This window comes from Pleurodeles waltl, chromosome 1_1 (assembly GCF_031143425.1).
Source record: "Pleurodeles waltl isolate 20211129_DDA chromosome 1_1, aPleWal1.hap1.20221129, whole genome shotgun sequence".
Taxonomy (NCBI): Eukaryota; Metazoa; Chordata; class Amphibia; order Caudata; family Salamandridae; genus Pleurodeles; species Pleurodeles waltl.
Genome location: NC_090436.1, coordinates 601,115,320 through 601,132,471, shown reverse-complemented (window position 1 = coordinate 601,132,471; position 17,152 = coordinate 601,115,320). Strand labels below are relative to the sequence as shown.

The 17,152-nt window shown below is 45.2% G+C and overlaps 1 protein-coding gene across 1 annotated transcript in view; it reads left to right on the top strand.

Annotated features, from left to right (window-relative positions):
- Positions 1-17,152, top strand: part of FBXL17 (F-box and leucine rich repeat protein 17) — a 1,470,176-nt gene that overhangs the window by 45,010 nt on the left and 1,408,014 nt on the right. The window contains exon 2 of the mRNA XM_069226350.1: positions 9,657-9,779. Coding sequence (XP_069082451.1) covers positions 9,657-9,779 — 123 coding nt within the window. The remainder of the gene's footprint in view (positions 1-9,656; positions 9,780-17,152) is intronic.

Sequence of the window (17,152 nt, the reverse complement as noted above, 5' to 3'; positions counted from 1 at the left end):
AAACTGCCTTCAAGGTATTGCCACTTGTGAGAGGAGACATGTTAGATCTGTTAAGGAAGAGCTGTTGTGCAAAAAGACAGAGGCACTTTCTTCCCTCTAGATAATCAAGTCATTAACAGAGTTTTGGCTTTTTGGAGTGCAAAACTGGTGGGAATGGGCATGACCGCCACATCGAAGCTGTGAGTCATCCTTTGGTACCTAAACTGAAGGACAAAATTCGTTTAGTGGATTGAATCAGTATTGAAGATAATCCTACTTTATTACACTCCATTGTAGAGGCATGAGACAGATAGAAATGAGGGGCAGAGATCAAAACATTGATTTTAGCCCGTAGGGCATGTCTCCAAGGCAGTAGTTCTGTTTTTGTACAGTGACCGTGATCGAATCATGTCTTTCCCAGGAGCTGTTCGACTAGGTCACAGGCGTATCCGAACTAATGTATTGTCTTTAAGGAATAAATGCAATTGACTGATGTATGTGAATTAATGGACACATGAAAACTGAGAAACAACATTGGAGGAAATCAAATCCTAGAAAAACTATTTAAAGGAAAGGCAATTTCAAGGAAATACACGTAAACTGAAAAGTAAAGGAAACATTTTAAATGAAAGATTATTTTAAGGAAACATCCAAAATCACACACTCGGGGAGAGGTTTTCAGGGTTCAGGGATTGGTGGCGGTGTAGGGGTGTTTAATTATTTTTTTTACATTTCACAAATTTATGGAATTTAGGGCTGGTGAGTGTTTTACGGTTTAGTAATGAGTACAGCTTTGGGGTGGTGAAGGATTTCTAGTGTTCCGGAATGGGTGGAGTTTAGGGTTCAAGGATAGGTAGAGTTTATATGTACAAAGGGTTCAGAGATGCAGACGTTTAGGAGTGGTGAGAGGTATAAGAGTCTTGAATGAGTGATTTTCAGGGGTGGCAAGGGTTTTTAGGGTTCAGAGATGAGTTGAGTTTAGGGGTAATGCAAGATTTTAAGGGATGAGGGGTTGCTGATTTTAGGTATAGGAAGAGGTTTTTAGGGTTCAGGAATGAGTTAAGTTTAGCAATAGTGAGGGGGTTTAGGTTACGAGATGGGTAGAGTTTAGGAGTAGAAAGGACTTTACGGGTTCTGGAATAAGCATAGTTTAGGGGACAGAGATGGGTGTAGTTTGTGCATGGAGAGGCATTTTATAAGGGGCAGAGATGTATGGTGTTTAGGGGTGATCAGAGATCAGTGAATTAGAGGCATCCATAGTACTTGCTTGAAAATGTAAAAGATATAAATCTGAAATAAGTTCCCCTGACATAAAGAATTGAAATAAATATCTTCAAATGGAATCCGAGGACCCTCCACTGAGCCATTACTGAAAGCTGGGGACCTAATCTGTTAATATTATTTAATATTTTAAGCTGTCGCGGGCCCCCTGAGGAGGCTTCACAGACCCCTAAGGGTCCCCGTACCAGAGGTTGGGAACCACAGATTTAGATGAAATGATTTCTCAATAATGATATTCCATTAATTTATTTTTCTATGAAAATTAAGATTTTCACCTGCCACACCCAAAGCACTAATGGCCTAATCGGTGGGCTGCTCTCCTGTTATCAATATCAAATTCATCAATGCCTGAAGCATCTTTGTTCCAAGATGGTGGGTTTACCTGATCCTGAAGACTAAAATGCTTTTCTAAAACGTCTCCCTTCAAAGGTAATTGCTTAATAGTCTCTTATTGAGGCAAATTACTTGGTTGAAAGCATGCATGTGTTTTTTTTTACTTCTGTAGGGAATTGAACTAATGTGAGCAGTTCATCTCATTAACAGTAACACACCCAGTGACATACACAAGTGTTTCTTGGTAGGTAAAGCACTGCAGTGAGGAAGTAAAGTAGTGTATAAACCTGAAGAGGAAAAAATGGTAAAACTGCTGTATGACAATAGTGTGTACTCCTTTTTCTTACATTGGTTTCTAGTAAATCAGTGAATGTTCTCAAAAGCCATATGAATTTTCTCAAAAGCCAAATGCGTGATCTCTAAAACATTTATCCTCTTCTCTTGCATACCACAATAAATAAAACCTGGACTGTGTAGCAAGAATCTGTGCCCCTGTGTCTGGGTGGACTAGTATTCTTATTACTGCAATACCTAAATATTCTTATTTTCTCAATACAATTAAAGACTTACCAGTTTACACTTCCATCACCTTCATAACTGTTCTGTTTCAGGTGTTCCCACTGCATAGCTCTCTGAAGACCTTTTTGGTCAAGGTCTTGCAGTTGCTGGTCAATAGAAATCCTATTGTTTTCAACAATATTTGTTAAGGGTATACTCCTGAGTTTCAAATATTGCTAAAATGTATGAAATGTGGTACAACAAAACTATGTTATCTTATTTATCCCATTGCACTGCTCTTTCCTTTTATGTTTATTTTATTTATTAAACTATTTTTAACCAGTAAGTGCTTTTGAAATTAACTACTCAAATTGCAGGGGTGCCAGAGAGCCTGCACACAAGATGGCCGCACACTTGTAACGCTCCTGCAGTCCAGGGAAATTACCGACCATTATCTTGTCTCACCGACAGAGCTGCAGCCTTCTGCTATGTGCTCTCCTCTCCCTCAGTGGTGCTCCACTAGGAAAAGGCAGGTTTGGCTCACGTGAGCCAGTCTGTTGGACTGGAGCAGGGAATTACATTGTGCCGGGGTCCTACAGCTGAGTTGTGCGTGGTACCCTGAGGCTAGTGAGCGGGGCTTAGCGGCCTAGTCCACCGGCTGGGCTCACCCAGTTGATCTGCCCATACGAGTGCTGCGGCAGGAGGATAGTGGCGGGAGCCAGAACCCCCGGAGGTGAGGAAGGACCCACGTGTGCAACCGCCATAGGTGCTTTGCTGCAGCCCCTCTGAGCGGCAGGAACCAGGCAGTGCCTAGGGCATGCCTGGATGACCCACGCTTGTTTCACTACTTGCACCCCAACAGCAGCGGGTGGTTGGAAACTGTCACACTGATACCTCACTGCTGACGTTAAGCCCTGGGGGCTCCTTAAGCCTGCTTCATCATCTGCCCTGGGGCTGTGCGGGAGCGGGCCCAATCTCAGTGCACTGCTGGGCCTTACTCTTCACCTGCTCCAAGGTCATATGAATAGCCGCATCTTGTTCCCCATTGGTTACACAGGGACCGGGGTCTGCTCATGCCTCCCGTACCTAGTAGGTGTGGGGCAGGACCCAGTCCCGCTATCAGCACCTCTATATTGCTGCATTCCCGGACCGCATGAGAGCGGGCATGACCTTATTTATCCCTGGTATTTACTGTGATACTTAAGACACCAAACAAATTATGCCATGCAGCCAGTGTAGGGTTGGCTGGGAACTGGGGTTTGCTTGTGCTCCCCCACACTCCTGGTGCATTTCTGGGGGTGAAGTGGGACCTGGGCCCCTCCCTCATAATCCAATCCTTGTATCGACACCCTTTTGTGGTGAGTGGGAGAGAGCGTGACCCAATGCTTTATTGCTGTTGGTCCCCAGATTTGGGCAGTAGCCCTGTTAAGATGAGGAGGGGTCAGTTCAAACATGTGCAAGTGGGGGACGTCACCCTAGGAAATGTCGGCTGGCAGGGAATATTCACAGCCTGACCTAGTTACTTGCACCCCCTGAGGTACTGTGGACTGTACACCTGTTGAGGTTGTGGGTCTGCTTGTGCCTCCTCTACGTGCTGGGACTAGGCCCTTTCTGACTGTCGACTGCCCCCCTCCCCTGTTGAATTATGTGTCCTGGGCCGCTGCAGGTAGCACGCCATCCACCATATTGGGTCACTTGCACTGCCACTTTCTGGCATCTTCTCCTGGAGCTGCACGGATTATATTGTGATGGGTAAATCTGATGGCTAACAATCCAAACCTCATTTTGTCTCCTCCAGGCCCAGCAGGTGGTTAAAACTGGGTCAGAGGCACCTGGCACAGCTGGCGCATCCTCAGAGGTGCTTTCGGACTTCACCGATATGAAAACCCTGATACTAGCGATGCAACAAAGCATGATCTCCATCTAAACAAAAGTGGACTCCATGTGCAACAGGATGGATGCCATCACTCGCACGTTGGAGAAGCATAATTGTCAACTTCAAGAGGCCGAACAGTACATCTCTACAGTTGAAGATACGATCTCCTCTTGCAGGAATTCCCTTCTTAATATGGAGAAAGTCCTCAAGGTATTAGCAGCTTAAAATGAAGATTTAGAGGCGTTGTCCCGCCCCAACAATCTTCACATCTTGGGGGTGCCAGAATCCACCAGTACAGGCAGACTTGAGCATTACATGAAGAAGAATTGCTCTTCTTGGTTTGGCTCATTTTGGAATGCGAGCATCACACCCTGTCAGCTCGTCCTCAACCTGGGGCCCAGCACATCTGATGATTACCCCTACTTCTCAGTTTTCATGACTGCAATACTGCCCTTCAGCGTGCCAGGGAGAAACGTTCTCAGGACTTTAACAGTAATGAAGTTACTCTATTCCCAGACTTCATGCAGTGGTCTAAGAGGCGTGTCACAAGTTTACTCAGTTTAAATAGAGGCTGCAACAGGCTGCTAGCCCATATGCCAAGCTTTGCCCCGCCCACCTTCGCATATCTGTACAAAGAATGAATCATTAGTTCACCAACCCTCAATAGGTCACAGTCCTCTTGTGTAAACATCCCATCCGTGACAATGGATTGGCTCCCTCAGCTACTTCCTTGCGCGCCGTCTCTCCATCTGCAGGCTTGTGTTAATCAGTGTTTTCCTCATGGTGCAAATGTTGATCCTCTTAGGACTTTGACCTGGTCAGACACTGCCATTCAGTTCACTTTTGCACCTTTCACTGTAGTCTGCAAAGATCTCCGCTTAATATATCCACTCTGCTTAGTGAGTCACTGCTCTATCTCCCCTGACACCCTTCACCTGTTGAGGATGACCCCCGTTGCATCTCTGGTTGCACACTGCAGATTACCTTCAATATGGTTGCTTGGTTTACTTATTCTTTATATATTTTGTGCAAACTTGCAGGCCGACCTTCTCCCTCCTTGCCCAGTACGCCTTTTTGATTGATTTTAGGAGTCAGGCCAACTCCTCATAGTTAAACTAATACAAATACTTTTTCTTTCTGTCTGAACAATATGATGAAATGTTCTGTACTTCTAAATTTTGGGCTACATGGGGTGGGCCATCAGCACTAGAGAGAGGTGGGGTCTGTTTTTCCTTAATGTTAAATGTTGTGAAACATATGCAGTTGCCGCTCTGCAGTGCTTCTGTCCAGTGCCAACAGGCCCGCTACAAATTGTAAGCTCACTACACTTCCCATCTCACATATTAATATGACTACCACTGTCTGAGAGAGTGCTACCCTTCCCCAAATGCACTATCAATGCATCACATGGAACATACGAGGTCTAAGAGACCCACATAAGCGTGGACATACATTATCCCGTCTAGATGGGCACAGTGTGCACATAGCCTTTCTGCAGGTGACTCATCTGCCCCCTTCTAACAACACATCCTTTGCCAGGAAATGGGCCTCTCCCAGTGTATCCTCCTCATACTCATTCTACGCTCGGGATACGGTCACAGTAGTTCATAAGAGCAGTACCAAATATTCCACAGGGGTCCCTGAGTGATGCCCGGTCACATGGAGGGAATTACCTCCCACATCATTACCATTGATAACTGCAGCAGTCCAGATAAAGATGACCCCCCCCCCCCCATTTTTCGACCGTTTGCGGGGCCAAATTGCATACTTTGGGCCGTCTCTGCTTCTCTTGGGGAGGAAGGAGACACAACATTAATAGTGTCATTGCTGCAGATGTGGACATCTCACATGTGCCACCCAGCTACCATATTGATGCCTCACACCACCTTCAAGATCTTATCCGGGACTGTGAACTGCTAGACATATTGCAAATACGCCACCCACTTTCCAGAGAAATTACTTTCCTTTCGGAGGTACAGGGGAGCTTGTCCCTGTTGGACTACTGGTTAGTCTCAAGAGGGGTGGGGATCCTGGGTGTGGAAGAGTAGTCAATTGGCACGTACCTATTCGGAAAATTCCCATGTATTGCTTGTATTGTCCATCCCTTTTGCAGATACCCTTAGAAGTTAACTGGAGCCTTTAATTCAAAAAAAGCTCAGACAGGATCTCTCTGAATTCTTTAAAAGTAAAGCAGAAACGGTGCCTCTTGCTGGCACAGTGTGGGAGGCTTTCAAGGTCACTTTCCAAGGATTCTGCCTTGCTAAGAGTGGGGGCAGGGCTGTAGTGCTCCTTAAGAGTTCATTTATCCCGCTTGGAGAAGGATCTTAAATGATTAGAAATTCCACAGCCTGCTGGTGTGGATCACATGCCACCTCAACAATTTAGGACAGTGCTGTTGCAATCCTACGAGTTAGCAACTAGAGAATGGCTTTTTCGAGGTAACTATGCCACTGCTCAGAGCTATGGAAAGGGTGAACATCTGAGCAAAACCTTGGCAACCATGATTAGGCGCCCCTTGGCCACCAGTGATATCTTGAGTATCTGAGGAGAGCAAGGTCAGCTGTCTAATGATACTCCCAGAATCCTTTAGAGTTTTTCGGCCTTCTGTATCTCTCTCTACCCCTCTATTGATGTGGACTCATGCTTGGAGGATGTGGCACTGGGATGGCTCAGTGACACACAGTGCACCTTCCGTGATCAGGATTTCATGATAAATGAGGTCAGGGAGTTGATCAAGCAGCTACAGGCTGGGAAGGTCCTGGGGCCTGATGGGCTACTGGCGGAATTTTACAATGTGTATGCGGACCTCTTTGCTCCAGTATTGCTAACTGTTTTTCAAGAAGTGAGGGAGGTGGGTCAGCTCCCCCTCCCTTGAATATCCCGCTACTTAAACCAGGTAAACCCTCCGATCAAATGAGTCTTAGCTAAGTTACTTGCTAACTGGTTGACTCTTCTCAGGACCTTTCTGGTCCGTCCAGACCAGTTGTTTATCATTCTCGGACGAATCACCTCCTACATTCCGAGAACATAATTTGCAGTGCTGCAGGATATCACTCAGGACTTGGCTGAGGTGGCTGTCTTTTTAGATGCTGCTAAGGCCTTCAACTCTCTTGAATGGTACTACTTGCTGGTCATTCTCTGCCGGATGGGAATCCCCCATACCCTTCTGTCCTGGTTTGCTTTCCTTTACGCACACCCTGTTGCCACAGTGTGCTTGTGAAGAGACAAAGATGTAGTCAAGACGAGTGAGGCTACGATAGGATGAAACGAGTGAAGCAGCGACTCATCACTGGTGCATACAAAGCCTCTAACACCATAGCGACCAGCATGGAGCACACATGGCCCTTTGTTCCTTATGTTTAAATCATTTTGACGGACCATCCATTTATGGGAGTCTCCTCGAGTAGGCACAGTCTTTTGGAGCCTGTAACCTTTGTTCATCCATCATCCTGAAGAGGCCAGTAAACTTATCATTCTTTGTTATAGTTACCTATGAGTCCCCTGTGGAGGCTTCATCTCCAGAGGCAGGGTTTCAATTTCTGGAGTGATCTGTACCGTGCCGATCTTTTCATTTCACAGACCAATTATCTCAGTGGTATGCAGACCTTCCAGTTGGAGGTCTTTTCATACATTTGTCTGAAACTTAATGCCAAGTTTGCTATTCCAGACTTTCCAGCTGAACTTCACATATTTAATACCCTTCATACTTTGCTCTAGGCCACTGGTACGTGCTGCCTGATTTCCCTATTGTATTGTACTGCACGGGCTGAATCTCCTGGCTATCGGTGGCAGGCACGAACCCAGTGGAAAATAGAAATTGGAAGGGGACTCACAGATGACTAGTGGAAATATTGTTGTGCACAAATGGGGAAGATAACATCCAGTAGTAGACTCAAAATTATCCATTACAAGATAGGGAATCTGTTTTGCTTTACTTTTGACTGAGCCAAAATATACACACTGAAAGGAGTCAAAAAGATTCTCTGGAATGCACTTCTTAATCTGAAGAAGACATTAATTATAGCTTTTCGCAAGGTTTGTGAAGGAAGGCTTGAATAGCAAAAAGTGTACTTTTAAAATGTGCAACAATGAAGCAAGACATTATATAAAGAATCTTCAATCTATAAACAGCAAATATAAACATGCAAGAATACAAACACTGATATTGATATATGTATGTATAGTCATACACAATGTAAAGCAAATAATTTATAAAAATGCATCACCGTAGGGCCTTTCGGGTGCTTCATCTTTCTCATGCCAGCAAGCCGATGACCCCGTTCGACTGCTAGAAAGAGAGATCTCTGCCCTCACTGGGAAATCTGTATCGGGCATCCGACGTCTGAATCCTGATTGAGGTCTCTGAATCTGCTACTGTCGATCAGGGTCTCTTTTATATCTTAAAAAACTGACGAAGGAGCTTTCTGGAAAACCCCTCCCATTGAGAAGTATTAAAAAATGCTGGCTAGTTTAGGTAAGCTTTGAAAGAAACACGTTGGGAATTGTCCAAAATCCCAAGGCGTCTCTCCCAAAGCCAGACTGTTCCCTGCTGTACCATAAACATCAGTCTAGTACAGCCTTATTGTGCTAACTCCTCCATATTATGTCCTAACTCTTCAGTGATAATATGTCCTAGCTCTTTGATGAGAAAGAGAACACACAAAAATTAGAAAACACGTTGCAAAACATGTTTGTACGGAAAACTACTCTCACCTCTAACGTGGCAGTGAAGCAGTGAAACTAAGGCTAAGCTGAATACAAAATGGAGTCTGTAACTGGTGACCACTAATGTGACGGTGGGAAGCTGAGCCAAGTGCAAAGTGGTGTGACACGAAGTCAGTGGTCAAAATACAAATATCACTTCAGAGTCCTACACTCCTGCCAGGTTGCAGAGATTTGGCCTCAGGTCAGATGATACTTACACCACTTGCGGGATGGCCAGTACTGATTTCCTACATCTGGTTGGTCCCGTGGGCCAGTGCAGTCTTTTTTGGCAGGAAGTGTGTGCCGCTTCCTCCACCATGACAGCGGAAGATCTCACTCTGCCCTCCCCTCCCTTTTGAGCATGTCAAAGACTTGGATGCTGCGTACAGGAGATATGTGGCGCTGTCCCTCATACTCATTAAGAGGCGCATTGCCTACTGTTGGGGGCATGGGCAGGCACCTAAATTCAAGGACTGGCTCACAGATCTAATCTACTGTAATGAACAATTAACATTGTATGCCGAACTCTTGCCTCCCACTTCCCGCTTCGAGATATTTGGATTCTTCTATGTAACTGTCTGATGGCGTACACCTCTTCTCCTGTTCCCCACAACTGGGTTCCCCTAAGCTTCACATGCAGGTGCTACTTAAGGATGCGCGGATAGTGCTGTAACCCTGGCCCCCTTGTCTGTTGATTGCATGTTGACTCTGCTCCTGGAGTTAATTAGGGTCCTTGTGATGCTATACTGCCACTGTACTCGTTCATGTTTTTATTATGTGGGTTTGGTTTTAAGCTTGCTGCTGTAAGGGCTAGGAGGGGTGGGGCATTTGGTTGCACTGTACATCTTAAGAATTCATGTCACATATATTGTTATCAATTTATATTCAATGAAGTGAAATACATAAAGTAAAAAATAAAAAAAAATTCAAATTGCAACTGTTTCAGAATGTACTTTTTGACACTATATTTTTCTTTCCATTACAGATCTTTTCTAATTTGTCTTTGAATGAACGCTGCCTTTCTGCGTCTCTAGTTTGTAAATACTGGCGCGATCTCTGCTTGGATTTCCAGTTTTGGAAACAGTTGGATCTCAGCAGTCGTCAACAGGTATGTTTAATGTCCTCAACCCTGGGGTGTTAAGCAACTCTAAAAATAAAATCAAAACAGCTTTTGCCTGTGAATTTTCAGCAGATCAGCAGTAGACTATAACTCTGTGGTCTTGGGAGAATGGAAGCAACTTTCCAAAGTACAAAGACACCAACTTTTAGGCAGAAGGCTTTTGGTTTAAAAAACAAACAAACATAAAATGGAAATTTAGGAAGAACTCTGCTGTATTTACAGGAGTGCACTAAGAGAGAGAGATATATATGTACTATTGTGCAGTATAGCTGAATACATAATGACCATTTTTGGTGTGCATAGAACAATGATCTTGTTAGGTGTGCTAGAGTTTGTCCAGGTAATGGCAGTGTGATGTTCTGTACACTGTTCTTAGGCTTTTCTTTGCTCTGGTACAGGAGTTCTTTTGCTCGTGGATTAAAAGATGTTCAGTTAGGAAATTGCCTGGCTGCTAAAGTGATTGTGGTTGCCTGATTTCTGCATTGGTTGTGGGGTGGGCAGGACCAAGACCTGTGGCAGTAGGTAGGTTCCAGGCAGTACGAGAGTTAAATATGGATATTAGAGTTGTTCATTTTCCAAATCTGTCTCTCAAACTTTGCTGTAGCAAACAGTCAAGTCTTACTGCAGGAAGTGTTAAAGGGATTAGAAGTCAATTGCAGTATGAATAGTAATCACATTCAAGAAGCTCAATCTCCATTTGTTACCTTTTAAGATGACCTGATTTAGAGGAGGGGATATTTAGAATGAAACACCAAAAATATGCTATGCAACTTTTAGTCCCGCTGCCCCTTCAACAAACATTGTCTGAGGTCTCTGCATGTGCAATTTGTCTCTGTATGCGCAACATGTCTGTGAAGTGACAATGGAAAGTTGCAGTACCTGTGCTTCCCAGATATAGACCATGGCTGCAAGGTTAAAGGCACTGGGGCCATCTTGCAAAGACCTTGCAAACTACCCATGGATGTGAGCCTCAGGAGATGGGACCATTTTCCTCTGGGCCTTACAGCGCTAGACTGTGGCTGGGGGGACATGGTAGAGTGACAATAAAGGTGAAGCCCAGGGGAAGTGCCCGCTCTTCTGGGCCTTGCAGTTCTGGATGATAGTGGCGAGGCAGAAGGGAGTGGGCCCTCCTCCCCTGGGCTTACAGTGCTAGATAATTGCTGTGAGGCCCACAGTGGAGTATCCCCTACCCTGGGCTCCTATCTCCTGGGCCTTGCGGCGCTAGGCTGTGGTTGCGCTGCCTAGAGGAATGTAGACCTTATCTTAGGCCTCATAGCTATGATATTTGGCAGCAGGATCTTGTGGCTGGGAGCACCTCCCCTGGGCCCAATTGCAGGTGCTTCACAGGGCTGTACCATGACAATGTGCATGGTCCCATGCCAGGAACAGAACCATTAGTGCAGCAGGTGTAATGACGCCAGCCTCAGAGATATTAGGTGACCAATTTACCCCAATTATGGCTATATTTTACTGTGCATCCAGCAGACGGGAGTGAGAGAGCACTTTAACTGTGCACATGGGCTCAATGCCACCACTACAATGCTACTTGCCTCTTGTCCGTGGGCTTCACAGCCATGGTTGGACGCTCATTGGAGGAGGTACCCTACCATGGGGTTGGACCATGGTTGTGAGGCCTGTATGATGGGGTCTCTCTCAGTTATCAATAGTGGAACAGTTGCAGTTGTACCAGGGCTCAGGAGCGTGAGAAACCCAATGAACCCCAGTGATGGCTGTGTTTTACTATCGGTCATCAGTTGCTTCCATTGGGGGCGGGCACCACTTGCAACCTCTCTAATGCCTCTCACATACATAATCCAGAGCAGCAAGGTCCATCAGCCTTGGGCCTCACAGCTATGGTCAAGTGCTACGAGGCATATGAAAGGGGACCTCCTCACCTGGGCCTCACAATATAGAACTATGGCTGAGAGGCCCAGGGAAAGAGCCCCTCTGAGGGACATTGCTATCAATAGTGCATCAATTGCATTGGCACAGTGGCTCTGTGGGGTTATGGGCCAATGTACCAAAATTATGGCTGTCTTTTATTGTCCATTCGGTGACTGGTGTTCAGATGAGCAGCAATGTACCTTGCTTGCACCAGAGCCTATTGCACCGTTGATACGCCCCTGGTTCCCCTTACCTGGGCCTCGCAAGCATGGTCGTCCACTGAAAGACCTAAAAGAAATGGGGGAGGCCCTCTCCTGGGCCTTGCAGAAAAGGACTAACGTGCGAGTCCCATAGGATGAGGACATCCTCATGGGTGTTTTTATCAATGGTGCAGCAAGCGATGTGGCACTGGAGCTCAGAAGTTGTGGGACTCAATTTACCCACATTATGACTGTAATGTACTGTTTAGCCAGTGGATGATAGCGTAAGGGGAAGAAAGTGATCCATTTATCTTGCTTTCACCAAGGCCCATGGCACCATTGTTACTCACTGGCCCTATTTCAGGGGCATTGCCACGCTGCTCCAGTGCTGTAAAATCCACCATAGGATGGAAGGGTGCAGAATTGTCCTTCGTTCTAGATGTTTGTCCTGCACGCTGAAGTAAACTCCTGCAGGATCCAAATGTCCAACTTTATTATTTTTTTTTGCTCGCCTAGGGACTAATGCAGGAAAGCAGCTAATCAATAGCAGATTTAAAACAAACAGGCCACTGCAAAGCCTGGAGTTGCCCAGCCCAGCAGGATGACCCAGCATTGACGCTGGGAACAACCACAATACAGAGGTGCCAGAGGCCAGCATTTGTTGACATGGTAACTGGGAAGGAGGACATGAGGCAAAGGAGATGACCTACACAGGCCACTTTTAGATGTGCTAAAAAAGAAAGAAAGTAAAAACTGACAGTGAAACAGCCGTAAATGAGCAGGCACCCACCCTAAACTCTTTACTTTAAGATTTTGGCCGTCAACCCATGTGATAGTGGCAAATAAAGAGAAAAAAGCCAAGGGAGAATTTGCCCAAGATCAGTTTGGTCAAGTAAGAGAACCAAAATTGCAACACTATACTGCCTTTTCAAAACACCTAACTTTATAATTATACCACATGCTTTACCTGGTTACGATATTAGAGTTGTGAATTAGGACATTGTGTATTGGGAAGAAAACCTCAAAGTGAACTTAGCAATTTTTGGTAACCCTGATATAAGCATCTCTTTTGTGAAACTAAAAGGGTGCTAAGAGTCTGGAGAAGTGATGATGCACACTTTATATCCACAATAGATAGAGTGCCCTGGGGATACAGTGAGTGATGATGGAGCCTGTTCTTAACATTTAGAAGTAATAAATTGATCCTTATCTAGGGTTCCCAGCGATGGCCCAGTGGTGCAAGGCCTAGTGGAAGAAGGGACTTTTGATGTGTGCCATAGGGGAAGGCATTTCCTTTGTTCCTTGAGCCTCGCAAACATGGTCAAGTTCTGCAAGGCTCGACAGAGGGACATATGCTGCCCTTGCAGAGTTGGACAGTCCATGCATCCTTGGTTAAGCATTCTGAGGCTACTCGAAGGGAGCCCTAGGTTTGCCTTTATTACTTCTTCTGAATTTCAATAATAATTTATTTCCAATTAATTTTGCATCCCTAAACTTGTGTTGATGTCACTAGATTCCACTGTCCAGTGCAAAATATCCCACTGATGTTTTGTTGCACAGTGACTTTTCAGACTGCACATGGCCTTGTCCGTTCAGTAAAGATCTACCTTGCTTGTGTGAAGAAGTAATTGATCATTTATGCTAGGCTAAAAGACAATCCACATACGTTTACTAGAAACAACTGATTTCAATTGTACAATATATAAAATAGTGTACCAATCACATGACCTGGATTGAGTTGATAGCATATATTGAACAGTGAAGTATTCAGCCTTCCGGTATCCCATTTTTTTATATTTTTAGACTCCATGGACTTGTCACTTTAGTTTCACACAGGTCTGGAGATATAACAGGTGTTATGTTGTGCTATATTTGTAGAGCTTGTTGCACTGAGCTTTTCGGCGCTAAAGCGGGTAACATAACTAACCTAAAAAGAGAGAAATTAGAGTTATTAGTTAGAAAGCCAGTGTTTGATGGCATTTATGAATTCATTTAAAATTGGTTCTGAACAGTTGGCAGCTGGGAGAGAGTTACACATTTTTGGAAGCCACAATGGAGAAGGATCTGTCCCCACTTATACCTGTTCTAGTTAGTGGCATGATTAGTAAGAACTAACTGATGAAGCATTCCATTTTATTTCAGTGAAAAAGTAAAGATTTTGAGGTTAGAAAGAACGAACAGTGGAGATGCAATATTTTATGTACAATGCTAAGAGCTGGATTTAGAGGTAACACTCGATCAAATGGTAGACCATGATGGATTTATCAGAATGATGATATCCTTTCATGTCTTGAGATGCTGAATGTTGGACCAGACCCTTTTTGCAGGGTTATCCCCAAACTTTTTGCCTCCTTCCTCCTACTTGTTCTAACTTGTTTTTGTTGGTTTTAGGTCTCTGTGCACTTTACCACTGCTAACCAGTGCTAAAGTGTAGGAAAGTCCTCCTTTTTACCCTGGACACCCCCACACTTTTTGGACAGGTACTGGTGGTTACTGACTCTTGGCTGTGCCCTTGGTACTGCTTACCAGTCCCAGGGCCAGTGCTCTGTGTAAAGTGGATATGCAAATTAGGCTAATTATAATTGGCTAAGTCAACCTACCTATAAGTCCCTAGTATATGGTAGGGCATGTAGGTTTAGGGACCACAGCATAGGTAGTGCACCCATAGGTGCACTGCTGAGGTGCCCAGTGTCATCTTAAAGGCAAGCCTGCCTTGCTGGCTGCTTTGAAATTAAAGTTATATGCAAATTCGACTTTGGAATTAAAAGTAGTTCCAAAGTCTTAAACTACCTTATTTTTACATATGTCACCCCTAAGGTGTGCCCTATGTGCCCCTAGGGCTGGGTGCCACGTAACTATAAACAGGGACCTTATAAAAATAGTTTTATAAGCCCTGGTGAGGTAAAACCAGCCAAATTCGTTTTTCCCTCATTGTAGTGAATGGCCTTCATAGGCTAGAATGGGGAGACTTAATTTTAATTGTAAAAGTCCCCTTAAGTGACAGATGCAAAGAATTTGGTATCAAATTAATTGTTATAATAAATCCCACAACTTCAAGTTGTTGGATTTAATATAACTTGTTCAGGTAAAGAGTTTTAAACTTTACCTGAAAAGTTGCCAACTTCAGCCCTGCATTGTTTTTGCTGCTGTGCTCTGATTGGCCAGCCTCTGGCAGCCTGGCCAGGCTGCTTGATGAGGTGTGGAGTGGCCTGGCTTCACACAGAGAGATGTGCCTGTGGGAGAAGATCTCCCCTCAGCAGATGGTGAGGCAGGAAGGGGGAGGGCTGCCAAACTGGTCTTCAAAGGCAGAGAAGGACATTTGGAGCAACCCAGCAACACCCCCACATCCTGCAACCCCAGTCAACTAGGTGCCCCCTTGATTAGATTAGGAGAGGGCAGGAGAGGGGTGTGTTTAGGATTTCTAGCCACACCAGTGGGTGGGCTCAGCCAGATGTAACCTTCAAAAATCACTTTCAGCCATGATGGATTTTTGAGGAATGTTGCCTCCTGGGATTGAGTTTTGCCACACTTCCCAGGAAGTGGTCATCTGATTGGAGAACCAGGACCCCCCTGTTTTTCACCCAGGAGCAAGGCTAAAACTGGCAGACCTGCACCCACACCTCAGATCCCCATCCGATTCCAACAAGGAAGAACTACAGGAGAAGGAGGACTGCCCTGCTGGACCCCTGGCCTGCACCTGGACCCTGCACCCTGAAGGACTGCAACAGCTGCACTCTTGGGCTTCACCACAAGAAGGACTTTGCCTGGCTTCAGCTGGTTCAAGGAGGGACTCCCTGTTTGCTACAGGTGAAAAATTGCTAACCAGAGTCCCCTGCACCAGCTCCTGAAGAAATCAACCAGCTGACCACTGTCGAATGGCCAAAAAGGAGTTTGCGCTAGGTGCATTCTGGGAGTTGTAGTCCACACCCCCAAGGATCATCTCAGAGCTTCTGGAGCTTTGGGGTGAGCTGTGGACCCCAAAAGAACCTTAAAAGAACATCTGGGAGAAGCCCCAGAAGTTTGGAGAGCCTTTGAAAAAAAGCTCCATAGAGGGACCGACCCGCCGTGGCAACTCCAGCCGGCTTGCCTCAACCGCGACCCGGCCTGAGTTGCAGGTTCATTCCGGTGAAGAAAATCTCCAAAAAAGAGATTAAGTCCAAATGTAGAAAGTTGACCGGGACCTCCCAGCCAGCGTATCTGAGGAGGGCTCCAAGGACGTCGGATCAAGATCCAGGTTTACCCCGGTCGAAGGATTTTCACCTCGAAAAAACGACTGAGTCCGAAGGTAAAAAAACTCCACTGAGGGCTCCCGCGACGCTTATCTGGAGAAGAGTTCCAGGAGGTCGGATTGGACTGGCAGGTTCGTCCCGCTGAAGAAAATCTTCACACTAAGTGTGAAGGTAAACTTTTGACCAAGGCCTCCTGCGGGCTGTAGCTGAGCTGGGCTCCATTGCAGTCGGCCTTAAACTTTGACTTTGCACCGGTCGAGGTGCGACCAGATGACCAGATTGGCGCTTTTTGTTTCTAGGTGCTAGAAAACAATAATTCTTTAACAATTCATATCTCCGGTTCCCCTTATCCGATTTTATTCGGTTTTGTGCCATTTTAAAGATAAAAATATAATCTATTTTTATAAATTGGTTTTGGATTTTTAAACTGTTTCCTGTGTTTTATTTAATTACTGTTTTGTGATATTTGAATGCTTTACACTCTGTCTCCTAAGTTAAGCCTTGTCGCTCGTTGCCAAGCTACCAAGGGTTGAGCTGTGTTTAATTTACTGAGACGTAACTGGACCTAAGTGGAGGTTAGTGGCCTATTGCTAAGTGTAGGTACCTACCTGCCCTTACCAGTAACCCATTTTTCAACATAAAGTGCATATGCTGTCTGTCTAAATTGTATTGGTGATTTGTTTATCCATGATTGGCATATTTGATTATGGTCCCTGGTAAAGTGCACCAGAGGTGCCCAGGGCCTGTAAATCGAATGCTTCTAGTGGGCCTGCAGCACTGATTGTGCCATCCACGAGTAGCCCTGTAAACATGTCTCAGACCTGCCATTGCAGTGTCTATGTGTGCAGTGTTACACTGCCAGTTTGACCTGGCAAGTGTACCCACTTGCCAGGCCCAAACCTTCCCTTTTACTACATGTACATCATCCCTAAGGTAGGCCTTAGGTAGACCCATTGGCAGTGTGCAGTGTGTTTAAAAGGTAGGACATGTACTGGTGTGTTGTACACGTCCTAATAGTGAAATACTGCCAAATTTGTTTTTACACTAT